At 53.2% G+C, this 25,923-nt stretch overlaps 2 protein-coding genes across 4 annotated transcripts; one reads left to right on the top strand and one right to left on the bottom strand.

Moving 5' to 3' along the window:
* Positions 1–1,504: 1,504 nt before the first annotated feature.
* On the bottom strand, positions 1,505–10,592 carry LRIT1 (leucine rich repeat, Ig-like and transmembrane domains 1). The gene is made up of 4 exons (XM_073878680.1): positions 10,471–10,592; positions 7,803–8,269; positions 4,414–4,719; positions 1,505–3,356 (listed from the first exon to the last, which is right to left on the bottom strand). The coding sequence occupies exons 1-4, from the start codon at positions 10,590–10,592 to the stop codon at positions 2,386–2,388; spliced, it is 1,866 nt and encodes a 621-aa protein (XP_073734781.1). The 3' UTR covers positions 1,505–2,385.
* Positions 10,593–13,216: 2,624 nt separating this feature from the next.
* On the top strand, positions 13,217–24,857 carry RGR (retinal G protein coupled receptor). 3 transcript variants are annotated; one of them, XM_025880926.2, is made up of 7 exons: positions 13,217–13,305; positions 15,792–15,948; positions 17,097–17,218; positions 19,912–20,065; positions 21,481–21,598; positions 23,657–23,770; positions 24,210–24,857. In XM_025880926.2, the coding sequence occupies exons 1-7, from the start codon at positions 13,227–13,229 to the stop codon at positions 24,339–24,341; spliced, it is 876 nt and encodes a 291-aa protein (XP_025736711.1). In that variant the 5' UTR covers positions 13,217–13,226; the 3' UTR covers positions 24,342–24,857. The 3 variants fall into 3 exon arrangements, with proteins under 3 accessions (XP_025736711.1, XP_025736712.1, XP_025736713.1); XM_025880927.2 differs by having other exon boundaries at positions 17,085–17,218; XM_025880928.2 differs by lacking the exon at positions 23,657–23,770.
* The last annotated feature ends 1,066 nt before the right edge of the window (positions 24,858–25,923 follow it).

Genomic DNA, 25,923 nt, shown 5'->3' with positions numbered 1-25,923 from the left:
CCTGGGAGCCAAACCCGGTCTGCCACTTGTTTTTGTAGATCACATTTTATTGGAATACAGCCATGCCCATTAAATTACATATTGTCTACAGCTGCTTTCACATTCCATCAGAGGAGGTGAGTAGTAGTGACAGAGCCTAAACTATTTACTATCTGATTTTCTCTACAAAATATATGTTTGTTGACCCATGATGTAGACAGTGGTTTTGTCATCTTCCAACCAAATAATTTCTCTTACCAATGGCTATGGCCCATAAGTTATAGTCAGATGTACCCTCCAGGTGAAGGGCAGAAAATACCCATATATGGAAATTCCATGCTCATCTGTACTGGTGGCCTTATAGTTCTTATGGTTTTCAATGACTTGGAAAAATCCATTTCCATAGTGAACCTGCTGTAGATTACACTGCAGAGATCAACACTGAATAAAGACCCTCAGCCTGGCAGAAAGTTATCAAAGACTTAGACCCTCCAAGAAAAATCGATCAGTACTTCCTATAAATTATTCAACTCATCAGGCTTCAGTTTTTTCATCTGTAAAATCAAGTAGCTCAGCCTCCATGATGGGTTGCTGTAAAGATCAAATGAGAGAAAACAGGAAAATATGTTGTAAGGTCATATGTTGCAAGGGCTTTTGTAAATATGAGAGGGAGTACAGTAGCTTTAGAAATCACTGCATTGGGACACCTGGGTGGCTCAGTCAGTTGAGTGTCTGACTCTTGGTTTCGGTTCAGGTCCTGATCTTAGGGTCCTCGGATTGAGCCCCAAGTCGGGCTCCACACTCAGCACAGAGGTCAGCTTGTCCCTCTCCCTCTGCTCCTCCCCCTGCTCTCTCTCTCTCTCCCTCTTCTCTCTCTCTCATAAATAAATAAAATCTTCAAGAAAAAAAAGAAATCACTCCATCACACTGTTTCATATCTGGCAAAGGTTCAACACAATATGGAGTCTCTTAGTCGATCCCAGCAAAATAGTTGCCTTGGATCACTTGCTGTCCCCAAACTTCTGCAGTTGTTATCTAAAGGCCTTGGCACCAAACACCCTGGATGCTCCCCTTGTTAGAGCTCAGTCTTGCAGACAAGTCACAACATTGACCCTTTTGCTGGGAACATTCACCTTCACTTGTGCACAGAGACAGTATCTCAGCGCTTTCCCAGTTTTAAGCAAACTGAGCAGGAATCCTACTTTGAAATGGCTTCCTGAATGACTGGGAAGCCCTGAGACACCCTCAGGAACCCAGGTAAGTTTCAGTCAAATAACAAAGGCTGCTACATGGGGACAGAGGTGAGCTGTATGCCCCACAGCATTGAATGTCCTGTGCCACCCACCATGAAGGATCTCTCAGACTCAGATTCCTTCAGCCTGACATTCTGAGAGTAAATAAGCAGGAGTCTCTTTGGCATCATCCAAACCTCTAGAATTTATTGAAAATCAAATGATTATGTAGGTAGAATGGCACCCAGAGAAAAAAAATGTTAGAATCCCTAAGCATATACGGTGAGGGCACAGCGTGTGTCTCTGCGTGTATATGACTGTACAGATGTGGCTAAAACATAAAGAGATTGTGTATGTGAGTGTCTACAAGCTAGCATAAATGTAATCCAGATGCCAGAGTGGGGAGTGGTAAGGACTGTCAACTCTGGAACCAATTCCTGGTCCAGATTCCAGAGCGGCTGTGGACAATGTAGTAGGATCAGACCAGTGCTCGGCACACTATTTCCTGCCCCACCATCACCTCCCTGGGAGAGCCGTCCTTGTCTGCTCTGTGAAAGTTGGCTTTGGCCATGGGACTTGCTTTGGCAGATAGGATAGGGGCAGCAATGGCAGGGTGCCAGTTCTAAAGCTGAGAACTTAAGAGACGTTGCTTATTTTTGCTCATTCCTCTGATATCATCTGACCCCTCCAAGAAAGAAGTCTGCCCCAAGTAACCAGTGATCCTCCATCCTGGGCCCCAAATAGAACTCATGGAGCAGAGCCACCCCGGTCAACCTGCAGACCTGTCATTGTGTGAAAATAAGGGCTTGTTGCTGTATACCACTGAGATCTTGCTGTTATTTGTTACACAGAAAAAACTGACAGATACAGGCAAGTTGGTTAATCCCCCCGTTTCTTCTCCAGGAAAATGGGGAGAACACGTAGGGCCTGCTGCAAAGGACTGTGATGAGAACGGATTAAGCTAATGTACATAAAGCACTTAGAACACTTCCTGGCACACCGTAAGTGCTTAGTAAGTTAGCAGTCGTCGCTGCGTGTAAATGTATGAGGAATCAGGTACCCGAGCCAGCAAGAGTGGGTGAGTGTGGACTCGGGTGTCCAGGTAAGCAGGTGGGAGGAGCAGAGGGAGAGGGGATGGCAGCAGGTGTGTGGGCATCTGGAGGGAACGCCCCCCTCAGCAGAAGTACTCATTGATCCGCCGGCCGCCCCTGGCGCCCAGGACCTGAGAGTCCGTGCTGGACCGGGCCGAGAGGAGCCTGTCGGCCTCACTGAGGCTGTGCTGGGACAGCTCCTCGGAGCCGTCCTCGCTGTGACCCAGCCTCTCCAGGTTGACGTAGGCGCCCGCGGCCTCGGCAGAGCCCCCCATGGGGCACTTGGCACAGCGCCGCTGCAGAGCCCCGCAGCACACGAGCAGGGTGAGGGGCAGGGAGATGACAACAGCCACACTGATCACCACCACGTTGATGAGCCGTTGGGTGGCCTCGGCGTCTACCACCTCGTCCGTGGAGAAAATGACACACTGCTCCTTCTGGGGCACCAGGTCCCGCACACAGACACACGCCACGTACTTGGTCTTGGGCGCCAGGCCACGGATGGTGACGCTGGTCTTCCCAGGCTGCACAACCACCCGCCGCATGCTGCGCTGCCCAAAGACCGCGTAGAGGACACTGAAGGTGGTCGTGTTGCCAGCCTGGGGGGCCTTCCACACCAAGGTCACGCTCTGGTAAGTGTCTCCCACCACCTTGAGAGACCTCACCATTCGGGCCTCCTGGCGTCCTGCCTGCCCACTTGAGCGCCCTCCTGGGATCCCCATTTGGAAGTGCTGGAGGCTCAGCTCCCCCTTCATGTTGGCCACAGGGGACCTGGTGGCTGGGACAGCAGGTCCGGGGATGTCAGGGACATGCCTGGCCACCATCTTGTTGTACGCGGCAGCTTCTGCCCCCTCGCCCCTTGCCCACAGTGTCCCTGGGCTCCCACTCCGTTCCGTGGAAGCCTGAGGTTCAGTGATGGCCAGGGAGATGACAGTCTCAGAGACTCCTAGGAAGTTCTTGGCCTGGCAGATGTAGTCTCCAGAGTCAGGGGGGGACACAGCAGGCAGGCCCAGCAGCGTCCAGCTTGTGCCATCGCTGGAGACTTCCTGGTGCACTGCGGGGAAAGAGGCATAAGTGGGAAAATGAATGGGCTCCTCGGCCCCCAGCTTCCTGCCAGGGCCAAGTTCACAGCCCTTGGACTGTGCATACTCCTGTATATGCAGCAGACCTTGTCATCCCAAGAAAACACTGAGAGTCATTCAACTGTTCTTAGACTAGCCAAGGGGATCAAGATCTCCGGGGCTCAAGGTAGGGAGACCTAGGCTCAGGCCAAGTCTAAAGATGATCTGCCTTCTAAATCTGAGGTGGTCAAGCAATATTCCTCAGGACCCTGGAGTCCTACAGAACGGACTCCTTGGGGCAGCAGACAGCGCTTGGGGGGTGGGGGGATTAGGTGCATCAGGTGAACATGAGGCAGAGGCCCAGATGGAAGTTCATGACCACCCTGTCCAGACGCACTGCCACCTCAATCCCAGCATTTTCAACTCTGTTTTAACATAATGGAGATCCTGATCCAGTTTTGTTTGTAAACTGATTTCAAACTCACAGTCTTAGAGCAGCACTTGCCAACCTAATTGAAGGAGACGCCTAAGAAAGTAGCGAGAGACATGAGGTTTTCTGGTCAGGCACTAAGAAATGATTGCTCCTCGGCCCCCTTTTTGCCCACAGGTGAGCCGTGACTCCTGCAAATCCCACCAGCCCAGGCCAGAGATGAGCCATCTCTGTCTACACAGCAAAAAGACCACAGGCTCTGTGCTGTAAGCCAAGCATTTAGCCTCTCAGAGTCTGTTTACTTACAAAACAAGAAGGATAATCAGGTTGTTCTTTAAAGTTCAATGACACTGTGCCTAATATACCTAACACGTGAGGAGCTCAAGAGATGGTAACTCATATGGTTAATTACTCCTCGTGATACTGGCTTAACAATTACACTTGGACACTTACTCTAAATACTAAATGTACTAAGAGTCTCTTTCACCAAAATGGCAGCATCTTGTCCCTCCCAGGGTGGGCCCGGATGGGGTGGCTCCTGGAACATGTAAGACAGGTTGAGAGCCACTGTCCCCCGACCTCCCCCGACTCAGCCTGCACGGTCCCTGCAGCTCACACACCTGTGCCGTTGAGTGGGTGCCCGTTGGCTCTCCTCCAGCTCATCTCTGGCCCAGGGACGCCGGTGGCCCCACAACGCAGCAATACCGCACTGCCCAGTGGGGACCTGACGCTGGCCACCCCTGGGCGGAGCTCAGGACTCTGGCACTTCCTCAGTTCCAGCTGGCTGAAGGCCACTCCGGCCAGGCTGCGTGGGCTGGCGCACTTCAGCCTGGCCTCTATGAAGGCCAGATGTGGGGCCCAGCCTTCCAGGAAAAGGGCTAGGTCATAGAGGCGGCAGTCGCAGGCCCAGGGGTTGTCCTGCAGCCCTGAAGGGGCGGAAAGGGAGGCAAGCAGTGAGCACTCGATATTCAGCCCCCCACGGCCAGCTCCTCTTCCCCCTCAGGGAGGACAAGGCGTGTCCTGAGCTCAGAGTCAGCAGAACTGGCCTCCAGGTCCAGCTCCTTGCCTCGCTAGCTGTGGAGCAGTAGTAGTACCTGCCATATTCCAAAATCCATTTCTCAAAATGTTTCATGACCCCTGACCCTTGACTTCTGTCCTCCCAGCTTATGTGGCACTTTCAGCATCACCCCAGCAATGAGGGTGACTGCTCTGGGCCATGGTCCCTTTGATACAAGCTCAAAAGGGGAGGAGTGAGGAGGCCAGGAAATCAAATCCTATGTCATGTCCAGCCCTCTTTACTTTAAAATTGAACTTCTTTATAAAGATGAAAGTAGGTCACTGTACCCACTCTGCCCAAGAACCTTCTATAGATAGAGGGGTATCATGTGTCCTGACTTCTAAGACACAATTCCTTTTTATATGTTTCCATTTCTGAAATATGAAATGAATGCATTTAATGTGGTGTCTTTTTATCCTCCAAAGACTGTTATCAAATTCAATAGTATGTCTGAGAATCAGTGGCTTATGATTTATTTACATACATATATTTGATACAGTTGGAAGGGGAAATGTCAAGGGTTGGGGTTAGGGGGTTAGATTCATCTGCTTGTACATCCATGACTCTCAGGTCCTTCTGAACACTAGCTGGGAGGATGCTAGCTCCTTTCCCCACCCATCCTCAACCCATCCCTCTGGTAGCTGCTACCCTGTGTCACTGATTAAATGCATTTAATGATATATCTGCACCCCAAGAATCATCACTGCCCCGTTGTGGCAGTGAGCTAGCTGGCTTTCACCTGTTGTAACAGAGTCCCCAAAGAATTAATGCAAACAGCAAAGTTAAATGACAGGGAAAGGTTTACCCCTCAAACTGGCAAAAGTTAAACATTCCAAACCTTTTCATTATTAGCCTCATGAGGGAAGAGATTTTCATCTATTTCTTTTCTGCTGTATCCCCAGCACCTAGAACTAAGACCCCACATTCATAGGCAATATACTCTCAGAGTGAGAACACCTGCATGGGTGGTCTCATGCACTACTGGTAGTGCATGCACAGACTGATATCAAAATGTCTAATGTGCATACTCCATTACCTAGAATTCCCCTTTCAGTTCCTATCCTAGAGAAACATTTGTCTGCGTGCACAAGGATGTATTTTCAAGAATGTTCTGTGTCATCATAAGTGTTAGTAAAATAATGGAAACAATCTAAAGGTCCATTGAAGGTAGAATGGCTAAATTAACTGTAGTATAACTCTACTATGGAAAATTATGCAGTTGACAAAAAACGAAATTGATCCATTTGTAGTAACTTAGATCTCCAAGACATATTGCTGAGTGAAAAAGTTAGTGCTAGTTGATATATACAATATGCTCTATACAATATGAAATTTTACGTAAAACACAGAAAGAATTTCTATGTGCATATATATATATATGCATGTAAATGCATTCTAAAAGATAGGGAACATGCAAATAAACATAACAGTAGCTACCTGTTAGAAGGGGGAGTAGGAATTAGAATCAGAAGAAGGAAAAAAGAGTCTTTAGCTTTTTCTGTAAAGCATATATATATATATATATGTTTAAAGGGCACTTAGTTAAATTTTATTTTCAAATAACCAATTTTTTCCATGTAAGTAGTATCCTATACACTATCCTTTATCAGGTGAGAAAGTCTGCAGGGTGGATGGAGCTGAAATGGGGCTTGCTGTTCCCTGCCCTGCTTCCAGGCAGTAAGGCCTCTAAATATTCCCTCCTCCTGAGATTCTCCTGGGCCTTAGGGCAGGAGCTGCCCCAAACCATTCTAAGATTGCTCCAGCCCCTGGTACTGAACCCCCTACGAGCCAAGGCTCCAGGCACATCCTGCTAGGAGGTCTCTCTTCTGCTACTACCCATCCACTCCCTACCACCCACCCTCTGCCACCATTCCTTCATAGGACAGAGGAAAGAGAACCAGTCTATCTGACATGAGCCTTAGGCCCAAACCACTACTTACTAACCCTTAGGTCGTGTCTGTTCTGTAAAACAAAGGGCTTGTACTTGTACTATCTACCCTGGGATGTGGCGAGGGTCAAGTTCTATGAGGGGGCAAGAAATTTAGGAAAGCTTCAGGGCCACACTAACGCTAGATGGCCAGTAAGGACTGACCAATTAGCAAAGAGCTAGGACCACCTTCCTGCCATGTAGGCATACTTAGGGCTCCGAGGAGACTCTCAAGGGGATGGGGAGTGTTCACAGGCTTTGAAGATTGTTGGAGGTTGGATTTCCCGGAAGCACACCCTGAGATGAAGATTAGCATGCAGCATGTTCATTAAGGAGGAGAGGAAGGAAGGAAGGAAGCAGGAGGGAGACATGGAGCTGAGATGAATGGGGGCCTGGTGAACCCCTGGGGGGCTCCGGAGCTGAAATAGCTCATCTTAGTCATGCCAAGTCGCTGGGCCCTTTGACTCCCACCTGACAGGTCTTGGGATGAAAGCTGTGTCCAGAAAGGGTGGGTGGCCTTGGGCAAGGCTACTCTGCAGCGAAGGCTGTCCCTGAAAGCCACTGACAGCACCTGCAAAAGCGGGGCAGCCAGTCCTACCTTGACGGGGACCAGGGTGGCACATCACTGTGCCTGCCACATGTACCTACCGTGAGCTAAGGACTGTTTTTTTACCCACAACTCCAACATTTTGAGATGGATAGTCTTATCATTCTCTCTTCACAGAGGGGAACCAAGGCACAGAGAAGCTAAGCAATTTCCCCAGGGACACACAGCTAGTAAGAGGCAGCGCTGGGATTTGAACTGGCAGCAGCTTGAGCTCCAAAGCGGCCTGTGTGTGCCTCTCACCCAATCTTCACTCGAACTCCCAAGGCAGGCGTGATTTCTATTCTTCAGGTAAGGAACAGTGACTCAGAGAGGCTTAATAATTTTCCTAAGACTCCCCGCCCCCACCCCCACCCCCACCCCACCCCCACCGCCCCGAGGCTCCCCAAAGTGGCTCCAAGTAAAGGATGCCTTCCCTTACCTAACACCAGCCTGGTGCGGTGGCCGGGAAGGAAGGGCCCGGTCTGCAGGTGAGCCCAGGTGGCCAGCAGCTCCTGCGGGAGCCTCATCAGCTGGTTGTTGGAGAGGTCGAGGAAGGTGAGGTTCCCCAGAAAGCGCGCGGCCTCCGGCGGCACGGCGGAGAGCCGGTTGGCTTGCAGGTCCAGCAGCCGCAGCTGGGGGGCGTCCTTGAGCGCCGCCCAGGGGAAGGCGGCCAGGCGGTTCCCGGGCAGGCGCAGCTCGCGCAGGCGGCGCAGGCCCCGCAGCATCAGGGCGCTGAGCTCGCTGAGCGCGTTGTAGGGCAGCCACAGCTGCTCCAGGCGGCCCAGCGGCCTGAAGGCCTCCCCGGGCACCCTGCGAATGGCCGTGCGCTCCAGGCGCAGTCTGGAGGTGTCCGGAGGGACGGACGCGGGGGGCAGGGTCATGTCCGGGTCGCTGCACACCACCGTCCTGGTCACAGAAATGGGGGACATTGGAGCGACGGTCCTGTCGGGTCCGAGATCCCCCCTCTTGCCCCGCTCACTCCCGGACTTCCCTTCACGAGGCCTCCTGGTCTGCACGGAAGACCGGACCCCAGAACCCAGGCTCCGAGCTGCGCTGGGCCCTGGACATGGGCCAGGACCAAGCAGCCTCCTGATTTCCCTTCTCGGGCGGGTGGGGGACGGTTCTTGCTTTCAGACCCTTGCACGGGGGTCCCAGAGGGCCCTTTGGTCTCATCACTGGCCTGAAGCTTAAACTGTTATCTCCTGTTATGCACCTCACACCACCTGCCGTGCACTAAGAATGAAGAGTGTTCATAAATCCTGAGATCATTTTGTGCATTGCAGCACTGCACATAGGTGTTAAAAGTGTTCCTTTATTAAATTATACCTCCGTTTTGGTGACTACTTTGGATTCTCTTCATTAAAAAAATATAAATATAAATTCAAATATAGATATAGATATATATCTATATATATCTATCTCAGCGGGCGTCAGAAATGGAAGCCATACACTGGGTACCTCAGGACTCACCTGACTCAGGGACCAGAGACGATTAAAGCGTTTAAGAGCTAGGACTTTGCGCCCGCAGTTGGATTCATATCTGGGCTCTCTGTTTGCTGGCTATGTGTCCTTGAGTATATTATATAACTTCTATTTCCTCAGTTTCCAGTAATAGACTCCACCTCACAGGGTGGTTTTGGGGGTTAAATGAGGTCATGTTGTGTACCCGCTCTGCCTATCTGTCACTGGTAGGAGTGCAAAGCTATTTATTGACCATTATCACGAATTTTGGTATTCCAGCACTGTAAGCTCCTTGCAATGATCCCTCAGCCCAGACAGTAACTTCCTAAACCTTTTTCTATTAAGCGCTGCATTCTAAGACCAGGTCTGTCACCGATGCTGTGTGACTTTGAGCCCTGTGCTTTCTGTTGGAGGTAGGGGCAGTAGAGGCTCTTCATCATCCTGGTCACACTGACCCTCACCACGGGCTATCTCCTGGCCTGCTCAGGGCTCAGCCCTGGCTTTCCTTGGGGAGAGGATCCTTACGTCTGATGATCCATATGAGTTAGAGCATCAGAGCCTTAGGTCAAGAATGGAGTTCTTCTTGTTTTTCAGACCACATGGGGTATCCTTTGTTGGGGGTGACTCTCCATTCTCTCCATCCCCTCACACCCAATCAACACAACACCCATTGCCAGGATCATTGTAAGAGTCACACTGATAACCTGCTGCCCTGATCAGAAGACGAGGGGAGAAAGGGAGAATGCAATGCCAAAATGTTGAAAAGATGGTAGGAAAGGCCCTGCACCAGGAGCTAAAATCCCTGAGCAAGTCAGGAAATGCAGTGGTCATTAGTGGATAAGGTGAAGATGTCAGGAAGAAGACAGTGTAAAGACTGCCAGAGAGAAAAGGGAGAGTGGGCCTTGGTGGAAGAGCGAGGGTCCACAAATCACAGTGGCTTTGGAACATCCCACGGAAGGGGAGGAGGAGAGGATGGAGGTGCCCTCGGGGCTCAGGTGGGGCTTGGGGAAGTGAAAGAAAAGGCTGAGGATGGAGGGGTGCTTGCTTGCATGGAATGGGCACTCCTGGGCTTTCAGAGAGCCCATAGAAATGGGTTGAGGCCAAGGCTCCTGGGGGCTGGGCCAGAGGAGCCCCAAAGTGGGGAAAGCATGAGGAGGCAGGTGGTCGCATTATGGGGGGGGTGGTAAGAAATACCTGGGATGTGATTGTGTACCCCCAGGAGCTGAGATAAGAGAATGGAAGCGGCCTGGGAGAAAAGGGGCTGGGGAGACACAGGGAGGATGGTGGAATGGGAGGAAGAAAGGGAGGAGAGGAAAAGAAAGAGCGAATGGGGAGACCTCCCCTGCCCTTCAGAGGCTTCCTCGCCACCAGGATCGTGGAAGAGAACTCAGGACGGATTTCTCGGAGTGGGCACTCTTGTGCCCCCCCCACCCCCATGTGTAAAGGGACTTGGTACTTCCCACGCCCTGCTGGCTGCAGGACAATGCAGAGCAGACCAGCCCCCTAGGACACCGGGTCTCAAGAGCCCAGAAGATGGAGGTCTCACCCAGCCATGTCCTGGGGGCCCTGCATCCAGCCCTCCCAGCCCAGCCTAGCTGCTACAGAGACAGGGGTGGGCTACCGATCCCACACACCGGGTGCCATACCTGGCCTTGTTGCCATCACCCAGGATGTAGAGGCTGCAGCTGCATTGAGAGGGGCAGGAGCCCTGGGCTTGGGGGTGCCCCCAGAGGGCCAGGAGCCAAAGCATGCCCACTGCCACCCTCATGGCTCCTGGCTCCTCTGTAGCCCGGACAGGGGCCTGTCCCTGGACTGCTCTGTCGTCCCAGCCCAGGAAGCCCGACAGCTGCCCACTGGCTCATCAGCCCCCCCACAACCCCTCCTGAGGCCATCGGATAAACAGGGACAGACTGGGGATTAGGGAGGGGAGCCCTGGCCACAGCACTCAGCGGCTTATTGCTCCTGGAATCACCCAGTCCTGAGGGTGAGGGTGGGGGATCCTCTTCGGTGTCAACGGCCCCTGGCACAGAGAGGCCAGGGAGTGGAAAGGTGGGGCGGGTGGGCAGCCACCCAGGGGCAAGTGGCTCATGAACTGGCCAGCTCGGCTGTCCACCTGCAAAGTCGCCCCATGTCAGCCAGGCTGTGGAATACACAGACCGTGTCAGGGTGCCTGGGCTCAGAAGATGAAAACAGACCTGGCCTATGATAAGGGCCATTGGAAATTCTCTCCTGTGACAGTTTTATTGGGAGAAAGAACTGAGATGAAGGTGATAAAGACATTAGAAAGAGCCAAGCTCAAGGGTCAGGGTTCAAATCCCAAGGTTCAAATTCAGATATCTGGGGGAGACCACAGAGGTGTGCTCCATGGACTCATGAACTTTCCCATTCTGCCGAGCAAGCAGCTGCCTCCCTGAATGCCCCGTGGACATCCAGTCTCAGAACACACTGTCCAAGCCAAGCCCTCGTGGGCATCATCATCAATGCCAAAGGTGTGAGGTGTCTCTGTGTGAGGGCAGAGAGCATCCCTCTCCTCTGGTTATCATACTCTGAGGAAAGTCCCAGAGCAGGATCTCAGGAGTTCTTAGAAAAAATGCTTTCAGTTTTTGCTGATTGTTGCCCGCCTCCCACCTCGTCCCATCATAGACATCATCCTTCACTCATTCATTCTTCACGTTTGACCTCAAGGTTCTGCTCTCTGGTCCGGCATGCCCTTCCCGCTTCCTTCAGCTTTTCCAGAAGGTTCCCCAGTCCTTCAAACCTGTAGGCTTAGGCAGGCATAGACCAGTGAGGTGTGACCAAGCAGATACCTAGGGCCCCAGCGCACACATAAAACGCCTAGCTCTGTACCGGGCCTGTTTTGACAATCTTGGCTTCCAGGAAATTTGGTTTCCCTCTCTTCCTCTCTTCCAATCCAGCCAATATGCTTTTCTCAATGTTTCCCACCTGTCCCTCCTCCGCCCCAAACCAAAAAGGGCAGCCCTTATTATTCCCACACCTGCCTTTTCTGCCTTCTGTTGGGGGTGTCTTCCCATCTCTCTCTAGCCTAACGGAGCTCTACCTTGTTTCCTGGCCCTGTTCTGCTTTCCCGTGTCCCTTGAAGTCTTCTGCGGTCTTGTAGGCATGAAAAAAACCTGACATATGGTAATGACACATGGTAATGCAAGATAGAAATTAGGAAAAAGGGGTAACTGGGTTATCAAGAAAGGTTTCCGGGAGGATGGGGGCCGTCAGCTCAGCCCTGCAGGGTGGTTAGGCTTGATTAAGTGGGAACCAAGAGCAGGAAAAGCACAGGAAGTAAATATTTGTGGAATAGAATGAGCTGCTTTACCCAGAGTCTGGGGACAGGAGGTCGGGCTGTTGTTTCAGCTTCGTTCACAGATCACTCTGTGACCTCACGTCAATTCCTAACTGCTTTGAGCCTGCTTCCTCACATGAAATGCAAAGAATTCATGGAGTTGCTGTAGGAATCATTCTCAGATCAGCTAGCACAGTGCCTGGCTCCTAGCGGGGCCTAAACATTAGCTATATTGCTGATGGAGCTCCGGGCCTTTGGTTTCTTTATCTGAAAACGAGTGAAATCACTCCAGATCAGTGTTTCTGGGTGTAATTTTCACTGTCAGCCAATGCGTAACTTCTCATTTGTAGGAGCAAGGCTCTTAGCGGGTTGAGGGGCCACTAAGACGTCAGCCCCTCTGTGCCAAGCTCATGCCTTGGGAGACTTTTATGTTTGTGGAGCGTAAATGCCCTGTGGGAGTTGGGAGCTACAGCCCTGGAGGCCATATCCATGACGTATTCTAACCAAGACTTACGCAGGCCGTGGGAAAAGATGTTTGTGTACCTTGCGAAGGAGGAAACTGAGAAGACCCCAGTGGCTCCACCCCAGCGCACGTAGCTGGTTAATGGCAGGTTCAGAACCACAAACTTCATCTTTGGTCCTGGCTGGGATTCTTTCTATGACAATGGCTGGCTTGCCAGTTATCATCCTTTCCCCTTCGCTTGTGAGGACACACATGGAAGGGCCTGGCTCCAAACCAATTCTCAGGCACAGCTGCCGCCTAAATCCCTCTTTCTGTTCCCCACCCCTCCCTTGGTTATGCAACTCTTTTCTAATTTGGCTCTTAGCCACACACCGTTTGGATTCTGGGACCTTAATCCTGCCCCATTGGGCTGAAATGAACGAGAAAGCGTTCCATTCCAGCTTCACAAAGGCTGCACTGTCCAACTGGTGAATGCGTTCCTTCTACTTGGCCAAAAGCACAGTTTAGGGAAGGGGGCAGCAGGAAGGAGCCCAAGGCCTAGCATAATCACCTGCGTGTGCCAGCACGTGGAATGGCCCTTTAAAAGGTGGGGCCTAGCTTAAAGAGCCAAAGAAGAGCTGGGCTGGCAGGGAGAAGGGCCCAGCATGGCAGAATCGGGGTCCCTGCCCAACGGCTTCAGCGAGCTGGAAGTGTTGGCTGTGGGGACGGTGCTGCTGATAGAAGGTGAGCCAGGAAGGACCTGGGTGGAGCGGGGACCCAGTGGGCTCCCCGATCCGGGCCACAGCTATGGAGTTGACAAGACGAGGCCCCCAAGCCCTACTCCTCTGTGCCTACACCCCTGGGGCTTCTGACGGGTGCACCTGTGGGATGCAGGCTGCAGGCTGGGAGCCGAGAGAGAGAGAAGCCAGGCAAGGCCCAGGGAGTGAGGGACATCTGCCCAAAACATGACCAAGAACAAGGTTCAGGCCTTTTCTTGTCCTCCAGCTGGGAGAAAGTTTAACCCACTCCCTGGAAATTCTCCTAAGAATCTCATATAAGCTCAGGCCTCTGGTAGGTTCTGGAGACAGCTCTGTCATGTGACTATAACCAGGTCAGCCAGGTTCTCGGACCCCAAGTGTGTGGTGGTGAAGGTTTGAAGGGGTCATGGGTGTGAAGTGCTAGCCTCGATAGACACTGAGGATTTAATTTCATTTGCCCCCATCCTCTCTGGCTCCACATTGCTCCCACCATCTCCATTCCCCAGCCCAAAGCATTTCCATTCCAGGGGCTGCCTGACTCCCTGAAGTGCCTGCCTCAGCCCAGAATCGCTAAGATGCTCCCTGAGGCCAGAGCTGGGACTAGAGACAGTGGTGCTGGGTCAGCTCAGGACTAGGTTAATCAGGAATGCAGCCCTTGTTCACAACTTATCCAGAGAAATCGTCAGTCCATTGCCTCCCCCAACAAGAATGCATAGCGGGGAGGGAGTGGCAGTCACTAGACTGGTCCCCGAGGTCCCCGACACCATTGTCTGTGGGCCCTGCCCCTCTTCCTCTCTTCTAGGAACCCTACAATCCAGCACCCCTCTCAGTCCTCAAACATGCCTTGAAATTTTACCACTTTAAGTTTCTACACATGCTGCTCCCCTTTCCTAGAATGTTCTTCCACACCCTGTCCTCCTAGTAAACACTGGCAGTTTTTTTTATTCTACATTTTTCTTATTTTATTATGTTATGTTAATCACCATATATATATACCATCATTAGTTTTTGATGTAGTGTTCCATGATTCATTGTTTGTGCATAACACCCAGTGCTCCACGCAGAACATGCCCTCTTTAATACCCATCACCAGGCTAACCCATCCCCCCACCCCCCTCCCCTCTAGAACCCTCAGTTTGTTTTTCAGAGTCCATCGTCTCTCATGGTTCATCTCCCCCTCCGACTTACTCCCCTTCATTCTTCCTCTCCTGCTATCTTCTTTTTTTTTCCTTAACATATATTGCATTATTTGTTTCAGAGGTACAGATCTGTGATTCAACAGTCTTGCACAATTCACAGCGCTCACCATAGCACATACCCTTCCCAATGTCTACCACCCAGCCACCCCATCCCTCCCACCCCCCAGCACTCCAGCAACCCTCAGTTTGTTTCCTGAGATTAGGAATTCCTCATATCAGTGAAGTCATATGATACATGTCTTTCTCTGATTGACTTATTTCGCTCAGCATAACACCCTCCAGTTCCATCCACGTCGTTGCAAATGGCAAGATCTCATTCCTTTTGATGGCTGCATAATATTCCATTGTGTATATATACCACCTCTTCTTTATCCATTCATCTGTCGATGGGCATCTTGGCTCTTTCCACGGTTTACCTATTGTGGACATTGCCGCGATAAACATCGGGGTGCACGTACCCCTTCGGATCCCTACATTTGTATCTTTGGGGTCAATACCCAGTTGTGCAATTGCTGGGTCATAGGGCAGCTCTATTTTCAACGCTTTGAGGAACCTCCATACTTACACTTGCAGTTTTGAAGGCGGGATCCTTCCCCATTTCTCCCTTCCGATGGGGAAGCCAGGGTTCAGAGACCAAAAGGAGCAGCAAGTGAGGGACCAAGCAAAAGCCCCAGGTCTGGTCTGTCGGCTGCCTGAGGTTGCCCCCTCCAGCTCACCTCACCGCTTGCTGTCTCGGGCAGCCCCCGGCTCGTACCTCCACACCCTTTGCCCAGGCTCTCCCTAATGTTGCTGCACAGCCCTCAGAGTGGCCTTTTGGAATTCAACAGACGTGAGTCTGAGTCCCAGCTCCGCCACTCACCGGCTGTGTGCTTAGGGCAAGTTAACTAGTCTCTCTAAGCCTGTTTCCCAGCTGCACGTGGGGAGGACAGCATCCAGGTGAAGACAGAACGGGAGGACCGTCAGAAAGCGCTCGGCCCAGTGCCCAGGCTGTGATAAGTGTCAGCAGCTGTCAGTGACTGTGACTATTGCAGCATGAACCGTGCTGCACCTTACTGGTTTCTTCCTTATCTTTGAGTAAGGAAGGGGCAGGATGTGCATCTTAGGGCCTGTGGCATCTGAGAGCCAGCCCTTCTCAGAAGTGTTTGACGAGCTGCACCGACAAGGTAGCTGAGCATGAAGGGGGCAGGTTGCTGAGGCTCCGTCCACCCCAGGCCCTGGGTCTGACCCCAGACGGCCTCTGTAGCCCTGACACTGGCCTCCCCCTTCTTTCCAGCTCTCACTGGTCTCTGCCTCAATAGTCCCACCATCCTCTCTTTCTGCAAGACCCCGGAGCTGCGGACCCCCATCCACCTGCTGGTGCTGAGCCTGGCTCTGGCGGACACTGGGATCAGCCTGAATGCCCTCATTGCAGCCACATCCAGCCTCCTCCGGTACCCGCTTCCCCCTCCCCCCCTCCGAGCTCAGGGGCCCGGCCTGGGGCCTGAACTCTGGGCACTAGGCAGCCAGGTCAGGGGCATTCTTCCCACCTAGAGAAAACTGTAGGGGACAGGGTGGGCAGGCAGTACGTGGCTAAATCCGAATTCCACACTATCCCTGAAGAGCAATGGCTGATTTCTGGAGCGCAGGCGTTGCTCAAAACCCCCAAAGAGCTGGTTGACTGTAGGGATGAAGGGCACAGGCCCTGCAACCAGGCTGCCTAGATTTGAGCCCTGGCTTCCATGTTTCTATCTCTTGTCTTCTCCTGTAAGTTGAATTATTATTACCTAACTCATATGGTGGCTGGAAGTATTCACTTGTTATTATGTGGAAATAACTGAAAACAATGCATGGCACCCAGGAAGCCCGACAGATGTGTTTGCAAAAGCCCACAGGATTTTGACAAGTGTCTAAAACCTCCTTAGGTGCAAACCAGGATCTTTCAACACGGCGTCTGGTGTTTACAGGATTGTTTTCTTAAGTGAACTGAACATTCCTGCTCTGGTTCCAGGCACTCAAACGGAGGCTGGAGCCCACCTGAGTGTGCTTGCTCAGGGCTGACCAGTCTGTGGGGTCAGAATCCGTGAGGCTTCCTTGCCCTGATCTCCTCCTACCCCTTCCTGGGTTCAGTGAGGGGGCAATGGAAGCTTTTACTTACGATTGCTTGGTCCATGGGGCCGAGAGCTGGGAGTCCTGGGGTCTACCCTCTGACCTTGCCTTCATCTGCTGTGGGACCTTGGCTCAGTGCCTTTTCTTCTCAGAGTCTCAGTTTCCCTATCTATAGAAGAAAGGCATGGGCTTTCTTCCCAGGATGTCCCATTTCCTGTGCTGGAGGCTTCTGACCACACAGAGAGACCCTTTGGTCCCTCTGAATGCAGAGAAAGACATGGAGCCCAGGGAGTTTGCATCGGGCTCCACCTGTTCACCCCAGGAACTTGACCTCTCGGGCCCCTGTTTCCTCATAGGAAAAGCAGACAAAGAAGCCCTCTTCTGGGGAGCCGGGCCAACATTCAGGAGGGTGCCCTCCACGCTCCTGAGGGGCAGGTGTGGGAGTAGGGCAGGGACAGAGGGAAGGGGTCACCGGCCCCAGTGTCTCCCACAGGCGCTGGCCCTATGGCTCGGAAGGCTGCCAGGCTCTCGGTTTCCAGGGCTTTGTGACAGCACTGAGCAGCATCTGCAGCAGCGCGGCCATCGCCTGGGGGCGCTATCACCACTACTGCACGCGTGAGTCCGCGCTTCCAGCGGGGAGGGACGTCTACACCGCGAGGGTGAGCAGGTCAAAGGTCTGCTCAGCGTTTCCCGGTCCAGGGGAGTGTGGGTGGGCGTGCATGTCCGTGAGTATGCGGCGTGGGCATTCAGGAAAGGAGGGAGGCAGGGAGAGTGGGCAGGAAAGGTGCCAGGGCACATGCCAGAAAGGCTGCCTGCGCCCTCAATGTCATCGCAGCCTCAGAGAAGTCAGGAGTCCTCTCTGAACCTCTGCCTCCTCTAAGAGCAGATTTTTATAAGCAACCTCCCAGTTTTATTCTGAAAATCAAATGAGATCATCGGTACAGAAAATGCCCTTGCAGACAGGCCCCTTTGAGGCTGTGTGTGTGTGTGTGTGTGTGTGTGTGTGTGTGTAGTGGGCGTGTATCCCTGTATCTCACACTTCCATGGGGCCTCCACCATGCCAGGGCTTCATGAAGACCAGTCCAGCCCCAGATTTCCCAAGCCGTGTTGTCAAATATCACCTTCATAATCGGCCATGTCACTGTACCACCTGCTCTGTTATTTACTTGATTTTTTTCTCTTAAAAGTGATTCATTTTAAAAAATGTAAACACCTGCTCTAGTATCCTCCTAAACAGTATCTCTGATGTCTTTATCATTTTAGTACACATTAAAATAAACATGTTCACCCACCGGCCGTCTAGAATCCCACTCATACTTTGAGGAGCTGTGACTCCGCTAACCCTTATCGCAAACTCCAACTTGCAGACTGGGAAGCAGAGGCTCAGAGAAGTTAAGTTGCTTCCCAGGTCACCCAGCTAGTAGAGGTTGGGGGGGGGGGTGACTGGGCGTGGCCGGAATGTCTCCTGAGGCAGTCACTCCCAGGAGGGCCCCACGTCCCAAAAGGTGGCTCTGCCTGGCATGGAGGCTGCTGTGGGTCCATGGCCAGCATGGCCTGAAGCCCTGGGCATGGCCCCTTTGGAATCTGCTGGTCTTCCCTGACCCCACACGCACAACCCCCCCCCCCCCCCCCCCCCCCCGCCCCAGGAAAGTCACACACCTCTCCCCAGGCCAGAGAGTTGATAGAAGTGATAAGAACAAAGCTTATCATTTCTAGAGGCAGGTTAGCCCCACCTGCCCCACCTGCCCTCGGAGCTCCTGTCCTGCCACTACTGTCCCAGTCTGACCCCCGAAGCTCCCTCAGACCACTATGTGCACACGTATGCGCACATGCACACTCACACACGTGCACATACACAATGCACACCTCCTCAGACAGCAACATGCTTCCCTCCCTCAGTATAGAGCAGCTGATCCCTGTTCTGGGGTCCCTAGAGCAAAGCCTTTCCTGAGCTGGACGGCACCGTGGAGCAATATGAAAATGGGGGAGGGGAATGGAGGGGGCCTGAGCTTATCTACTCCATACTGGGTGACCCTGGACATAGCACCATGGTCATCCACTTTGAAAGCCAAAGAAGCAATACATGGGTCATGGTAGGTACTAATTATTGTGTCCACAGTTAGGGGGAGGGGTGTCTTTGTCAGCTTGGGCTGCCATAACAAAATACCATACGCTGGATGCTTAAACAACAGAGATGGATTTCTCACAGTTTCTCGACACCGGAAGTCCAAGATCAGGGTGGCAGCCCTGCCGGGTTCTGGCGAGAGCCATCTTCCTGGCTTCTGGACAGCTCCCTTCCTGCTGTGTCATCACACAGAGAAGACAAATCATCTCCCTTGTGTCTTCTCACATAAGGGCACTCATCAAATTATGGGCGCTCCAACCTTGTGACCCAATTACCTCTCAAAGGCTCTCCCCAGGAATACCATCCCACGGGGATGAAGGCTTCCACAGAGGAGTCTGGTGGGGGCTTAGACATTCAGTCCATAGCAGGAGGACACATTCAAGCAAACTGCATCCGGGGCTGTTTGTCAGTGGACGCGGTGTCAGGATGAAGGAGGGTGTAGATCTGCTCTTCTCTGTGGACCGAACCCCACACGGAGTCCTGCCCTCTGCCCTGGGACCTTGTCCACAAAAGAACATGACAAACCACAGACAGACAAGGCGCAAGGGAAAAGGCCTCTGAAGCTGGGGCCAGGAGGAACCACTGGATGGGAGGGCTGGATGAGGCTGTTACCGAGAGCGGCATGGGAGGAGGGGATATGGAGGCAGTCAGGTCACTGGGACTGGTCACATGAAAAGATGCTGTTGGGACCAAGCCCCTGCCATCAGCACTGAGATGGCACCCCAAGTCCTCAGAGGGTATCCTGGAAGCAGGGATAGTGGCCTATGTCTGAGCAACAGCTAAGGATGGTGGGAAGTTCAGACTTCTGCCTCCCTCCCTCATGACCCTCACCCAAACCACTGCCCATGCTTCTTCCCTAGTCGACTTGGGGAAGCACCTCTTTCTTTGCTCCTCCCTCCTTCTCTGTCCTCTAAAGAAGATGGTAGAGAGTGTCCACTAGGAGGCTTCACCACGCTTTATCTCTTTTATTCTTCATAACCATCCTCAGAGACAGGGATTATCATTCCCATTTCATGGAGGAGAAAACGGAGGCTCGGAGAAACTTTTAACTTGCCTGAGGCAATAAGCTAATAGCATCAGAGCTGGGATTTAGGAACATTCTGTGTGAGGATGAAGTCCATTCTTCTGCGCCCTGCCTAGCTAGCACCTCCTCCGGACCCTCCTCCCCCTCTCTCCCCTGCAGGCAGCCAGTTGGCATGGAACACGGCCCTCTCCTTGGTGATCTGTGTGTGGCTGTCTTCTGCCTTCTGGGCAGCAATGCCCCTCCTGGGCTGGGGCCACTATGACTATGAGCCTCTTGGAACGTGCTGCACCCTGGACTACTCCAGGGGGGACAGGTGAGGTGGGAGGAGGAGCTCCAAGGCTCCCTTCCTTGGGAACAACAGTGTCACAGCTGAAAACCTAAATGGGGAAATGTCAACATTTGCCAGACAATCTCAACTCCTTGGTCATGATGCCCACTTGCAAGTCGACAGTGGGACTAGGGAAAGCCCATTCTGAAAGGCAGCCAAGTGATGGGCATGTTATGCAAACTGGGGTATAAAGTTGTGCCCAAGAAGGAGTATTACCCCCTGAGCCGTTGGTCTGTGTCAGTTACAACAGTCGCTGAGTCCCGTGACCCCTTTGCCAACTTCAGTACAGTCAGTTGTCCCAGCTCTGACTTGATCAGTTTCTAAAGGGAGTTGTGTCTTTTGTTCAATACAGCCAAAGAACGTTAAGGTCTTTGCATTGGGAGGGACCTCCTTGGCATAGAGTTTAGTTCTCTGAATTTCCCGAGTATCTGCTGTGAGCCAACCCCTGGGCCAAGCCCTAGGAAAAGATTGATGCATGATGGCCCCCACCATCATGGAGCATATGTCTAGTACTGCCCCATCCATGTGGCTCTGGGGACACCAGGGCTTAGAGAGACCCTTTAGGGGACACCATGGGGAGTGGCCACCTGGGCTCCAGCTCCCCTCTTCTACTAGAGGCATGTTGCATTCATCTGCTTTACATGTTTACTCATGGCACACCTGCCCCTGAAGACAGGCTTTCCAGGTGAAACCTACTTGAGAACACAAGTCTGGTACAAGTGTCCTTCCAGGGCACTCCCTACGGGTATCCTCCCAGCCAGTGTCCAGTCCTCTGGCAGGCTTTCCTCCTACCCGTCCCTACTGGGCAGCACCCAGGTAACATGGCCTTCCCTTCACAGAATGGGAGTCTGCCTTTCTGTGACCCCCACCTGTTCCTGGTTAGCCCTCCCACTTTCCCATGACCCTCCCTGGGCGCCCAGGCCCTCCTGTGGTCCTTTCAATGGTTTCTTCGGTGACACAGTGTCCAGTCTCTTTGTCATCTGCAGACCCCTTTCAAATCCCCGTGCCAAGCATTCCTTGAATGATCCTTCCTCTTGGTCCACTGACCTATCTTCCATTTGGCAAACATGTTTCCCAAACTGAAGTGTCCCATTCTCCATGCTTGGGGCACATACAGAAAGCAGGGCTGAGCACTTGAACTGCCCAACAGAGAGTTGACGGAGGACTCTCCCTCATCTCAGCCCCCCAACTCCTAGGGGTAGACTCAAGAAGGACACAGTGGCTCCCTGTCTCTAAGGGGAGTCTGTCTGGGACCCGGGGGTGACCGCACTCAGAGTTTTTGTCTGATGAGAGCAGTTCCTCACATGTGGCTGTCTAGAGCAAAGGCTAATTAAGCCTTCAAGGGCAGCTGATCTCCCCCCGAGAGATGGTCCTGACTCCTCTACCCACTCTGCCTGCAGAAACTTCACCAGCTTCCTCTTCACCATGGCCTTTTTCAACTTCTTCCTGCCTCTCTTCATCACGCTCACATCCTATCGGTTCATGGAGCAGAAACTCAGGAAGACGGGCCACCTTCAGGTGAGGACCAACTCCCGGAGCGGAAGAAGTCCCTCTGTCCCTCTCAGGGAACATGAATGATGTGAGAGACAGCAGTTAGGGGTTTTCTGTGTTTTCAGAAAAAATTCAGCATTTACAGAGCTTGGGGTGTCAGGGCAGGAATGCACCCTCGCCATTGCTGGGCATCGCCAAGACCTGGGAGGAAGGGTCAAGACTGCTCAGGCTTACGGAACCCCATAACCTCGAGAGCCAGGGCACCCTGCTGGACCCCATGCATGCTGTCACATTTCATTCTTCCCAAGGATTTAAGGGTTGGCACAAAATGACATACTCTTCAAATGCTTCTTTTAAATTGCTCCAAAATGTTTAATTGAATCACAGGCACAGACTGTTGTTATCCACAACATAAACTCACACGTGCAAGCACATTTATCCAAGAAAAACAATCCTTCAAAAAAAAGCCCTCCTGGCCATTTCTGAATTTCTGCCTTAATATTCCCTTTCCACAGTTTTCTTTTGTCACCTGGACACTCTCTAGCAGACGAGCCATAACAAGCACCAAGTTAAAAAAAAAAAAAATCAGATACTAATACTACTTTTCTGTGCACTATGCCATTCCATCTTCCCAACCACTCTCTAAGGAACGTTTCGTTATCACTTTGCCACAGACTAGAAAATTGAGGCTGTACGGGTTTGTTAAGTAACCAGCTACAAGCCCTGAAAGTAGTAATCACAGAATTGGATCAAACCCAGGTGTGGGACTCCATGACCCAAGTGGTCATAGTGCATAAAAGAAACAATCTTTGTTGAGACACTTAATCGGCCACCTTATTTTTTTCCCCCGTAAATTGGAAAAGGACTGTACAAATCGATTTTAGCCGGAGATCCAGGCTGCTCTGAGTCAGCGGGAGGACGAGGGCTGGGCGGGGACCAGAATCGTGGCTCTGGGCTCATGCTCCCCTTGCCTCTCACCGCCTCCGGGCAGTCCTCCGCGCCGCCCGCCCAAGCACGACCTGGGCGCTCAAAGGTCGCCACATTTATTGGAAGTTCAATCGGCCAGGAGACAGGGCTGCCACGCCGGTTTTCTCTTCCCCCCTCCCCCCCTCCTGACTTGAACCCATCAGTCCCCGCAGCATCAGCAGAGGTCGCTGCGCTTGGGCGCGGGGACCTCGGTCAAGAGCAGAGTGATTCCCGGAGGCGACACTCTCTCTGCTGAGGGCTCCATGCTCCTCCCGCCTCAGCTCCGCCGCGGAGCCCCTCCGTCAGTGCGAAGCCCTTTTTTTTTTTTTTTCTTTTCTTTTTTGGACGGAGGGGCAGTTCAAGAGAATAAATGTCTCCCAACTGACATATTTTTATTTCATCAAAGAAACCTGTCCTCTTTCAACTTAAGTCACCTTCTTCGTTAAAGGGAGACGCGAAGAGGTAACAGGCACTGATGTTTAGCGTCCGCATTTTAACATCCGAGGGTGTAGGGGAAGCCGGAAGAGCCCCTTCCGTCCGGAAATTAGAGCGCAAGTCGTGCGCCTCCCTGTGGCCAGAGGCGGCACCACAGGGCCCGCCCGCGGCTTGTACCTCCCACCTTGGAGAGCCGCTTGGAACCCAGCACAGACCTACCGGCCGGGGCGGGGCGGGGCGGGGCGGGTGCGCTGAGGCGGCTGCGGGCTGCTGGCTGCTGGCGAGCCGGTTCTGGGACTGAGGTGTGAGGGCAGCCCCGCCTGGGGAGCCGCATCACCCAGCCACACCCATGGAGCCCAGAGCTCCTCAACCAGAGCGTGGACCAGGAAGGGAGCTCATTATCCGCCCCCTGGTCCCCGCCTCCAGGTAAGTGAAGCATTATCAAACCATTTTTGCAAACAAGACAACTGAAGTCAAGTAAGGTTAAATGAGAGGTTTAGGGTCACACAGCTTACACGCCAGAGAGGTCCATCTGGCCCCGAGGTCCTCCGCAGGCTCAGCGCCTTCCCACAGCTGGGTCACACTGCCCCGCCCGGCTGCATGCCCACCTGGTCACCCCCGCTCGTGGGGCCACAGCCGGCTAGAGCAAGTCAGTGCCTCCCTCCCGTGACGATCTCTCGGCAGGTGAACACCACTGTGCCGGCCAGGACGCTGCTGTTCGGCTGGGGCCCCTATGCCCTCCTGTATCTCTCTGCCACCGTCATGGATGTGAGCGCCATCCCCCCCAAGCTGCAGATGGTACAGACGTCTCCCGGACCCAGAGTTAGAACTCTCTCCATCTCTGTGTCTCTCCGTCTTGCCCCGTCTCTCTTTCCTGCTCTCTGGCCTCCTGGTAGTCTCTTCCTCTCTTCTTTGGAACACTCCTATTGCACGGGGAATTTGCTTCTCTTGGGGGCCACCCGGAGGGGCACCTTGACATTGCCTTGGCCTTGCGTGAGAGGATAGGGACAGCCACACTCTGGGACCAAGGCTGAGACTGGTGCTCAGGACGGGGTGTGCTTCCATGCGTCATCTGCCAACTGGTCAAGGAGGCCTTGGGAGTTGCAGAATCCAGCCCGGGACAGATGACTGGGGGCTGGCGGGTGGGGGGTGGGGGTGGGACTGGGGTCAGCAAGTGGGACCAGGGAGAGGAGCCAAGGTTGCGAGGCTTCTTCCCCGAACTTTTCTGTCCCAACAGGTGCCTGCCCTCATTGCCAAAACAATGCCCACGATCAATGCCATCAACTATGCCCTGGGCAGGGAGATGGTCCACAGGGGAATTTGGCAGTGCCTCTCACCACAGAGAAGCGAGCTGGACCGAGCCCGGTGAGGTTCTCCCGGGGGCTGCTCAGACCCAGGCCCACCCCTGACCCCCTGGACTGAGCCCGGTGCTAGGAGGCTGCCCTGGAGTCCTGCCCAGCAGCCTCAGAAGCCAAGCTCCAGACACTCACTCCCCCCACCCCCCACCCCGCCCCTCGGAATGGCCCTGTTGGGCCTGGGCCTCGGTCGGACACGGGGCATTCAGAGAGCACCCAGGCTGCGTGGGAGGACCTGGGACTTTGGAACCAGACAGATACGAGTTTCCATCACAGTCCACCAAACAGAGGTTGAGACACCTTGGCAAAGTCACTCCCTCTGAACTGAGCTTCCTGACCCATAACATAAGGTCTCCACGGGGCCGCTGTGAGGTTTAAGCAAGATAATGTGTACTCACCACGCACACGGAACCTCATTAAAACAGCTGTCAGGGCTCCGAGTCTTACATAGAAAGGCGTGAAAGCCCCTGGTTTCTTGTGGGAGGGCCGATCAGGCTGTCAGCGTTCCAATACCACTTATTAAACTGAGATCTGGTGCAAGCGACTGAGTCTGTGTGTGCCTCTGGTTCCCAGCTTGTGAGACGTGGTGACGGGCATGGTGACTTCACCGTGCAGAAGGGACCAGGACATCACCTGGCGCATTAAGTGCTCACTGACAGTTAGCCACCAGCACCCGCTGGTCAGAGACAGCTAGCTGGGTGCTGCTGAGTTTCCAGCATTAAAAAAATCAAGATAATGTATTTAAAAGTCCAGATGTCTGAAGATGAGGCCCCACCAGCCTGGAGGAGGCTCCCTGGCGACAGTCTGTAGAACTCAGAGCAGCTCTGTCCTTTGCCCGGGGCTTGTCCCCTTCCATTCCCCTTCCATCAGCTGTAGCTTTTATATTCCCTGGCATCTGGGTTTGTGACAGTGATGGGGTTCCCATCCCTGGATGGACATCTGCACTTCCAGCAGAGTCAGCATTTCAGGGACAAGGTGTGGCAGGTGCGCAGACCTGGGGGGACCCGTCGCCCTAGAGGGAAATGGAGGTGGTTGGCAGGGAGGTGGTGGGCTCCGCAGAGGGTCTGATGATGGAGCACTGGCTGCCCCAGGGACCTCAGATGCAGGAAAGATGAAAGCTCAAGCCCCAGCTGCGGAGCCGGGAGGAAACAGGTCCCCAGGGGTTGGGGATAGGATGGTCGTGAGAACAGCGTCTGGGGTCCCTGTGTACCAGGACCTGCCTGTCAGCTTTGCAGATGCAGAAAACCAGGTCACATAAACGTGACTCACAAGAAGTCTGCGTTCAACAGAGGCTGGCTCAGTCATTTGGCAAAGCCAAGTGGAAGGGAGAAGGAAGCAGCCTTCCCCCAGCACGTTTTCTAGACCACGCCCCGAGCTGGGTGCTGTAGAGACAAGATGCCACGGAGCCTCACCCCAGTGACCAGTTGGGTTCCTGGTCTTAGGCCTGCAGTGGGAACTGATTGGGAAAGTCCTGGGGCCTGAGCTGGGCTCCCATACAGGCTGAGTGGGTGGCCACAAAGGTGACAGTGTCCCTAGCCCAGAGATACTGACCCTGTCTGCACAGTCCAGGAGTCCTTAAATTGTCTTTACTGGGGA

The sequence above is a fragment of the Callorhinus ursinus genome, unplaced genomic scaffold (genome assembly GCF_003265705.2).
Source record: "Callorhinus ursinus isolate GAN/ISIS: 27379988/994484 unplaced genomic scaffold, GSC_fseal_2.0 scaffold31, whole genome shotgun sequence".
Lineage (NCBI taxonomy): Eukaryota > Metazoa > Chordata > Mammalia > Carnivora > Otariidae > Callorhinus > Callorhinus ursinus.
This window is presented reverse-complemented; position numbering and strand designations above follow the sequence as displayed.

What these genes read in the sequence shown, in the direction of transcription:
- LRIT1 (XM_073878680.1), bottom strand. Translation starts at nt 10,592, where the DNA reads ATGAGGGTGGCAGTGGGCATGCTTTGGCTCCTGGCCCTCTGGGGGCAC. An exon ending in GGTGATGGCAACAAGGCCAG is followed by an intron (nt 8,270 to 10,470) that starts GTATGGCACCCG and finishes TTCTGTGACCAG; the next exon opens with GACGGTGGTGTGCAGCGACC. An exon ending in GCACCCACTCAACGGCACAG is followed by an intron (nt 3,357 to 4,413) that starts GTGTGTGAGCTG and finishes CTTTCCCCGCAG; the next exon opens with TGCACCAGGAAGTCTCCAGC.
- RGR (XM_025880927.2), top strand. Translation starts at nt 13,227, where the DNA reads ATGGCAGAATCGGGGTCCCTGCCCAACGGCTTCAGCGAGCTGGAAGTG. An exon ending in GACTACTCCAGGGGGGACAG is followed by an intron (nt 20,066 to 21,480) that starts GTGAGGTGGGAG and finishes CTCTGCCTGCAG; the next exon opens with AAACTTCACCAGCTTCCTCT. An exon ending in GGAAGACGGGCCACCTTCAG is followed by an intron (nt 21,599 to 23,656) that starts GTGAGGACCAAC and finishes ATCTCTCGGCAG; the next exon opens with GTGAACACCACTGTGCCGGC.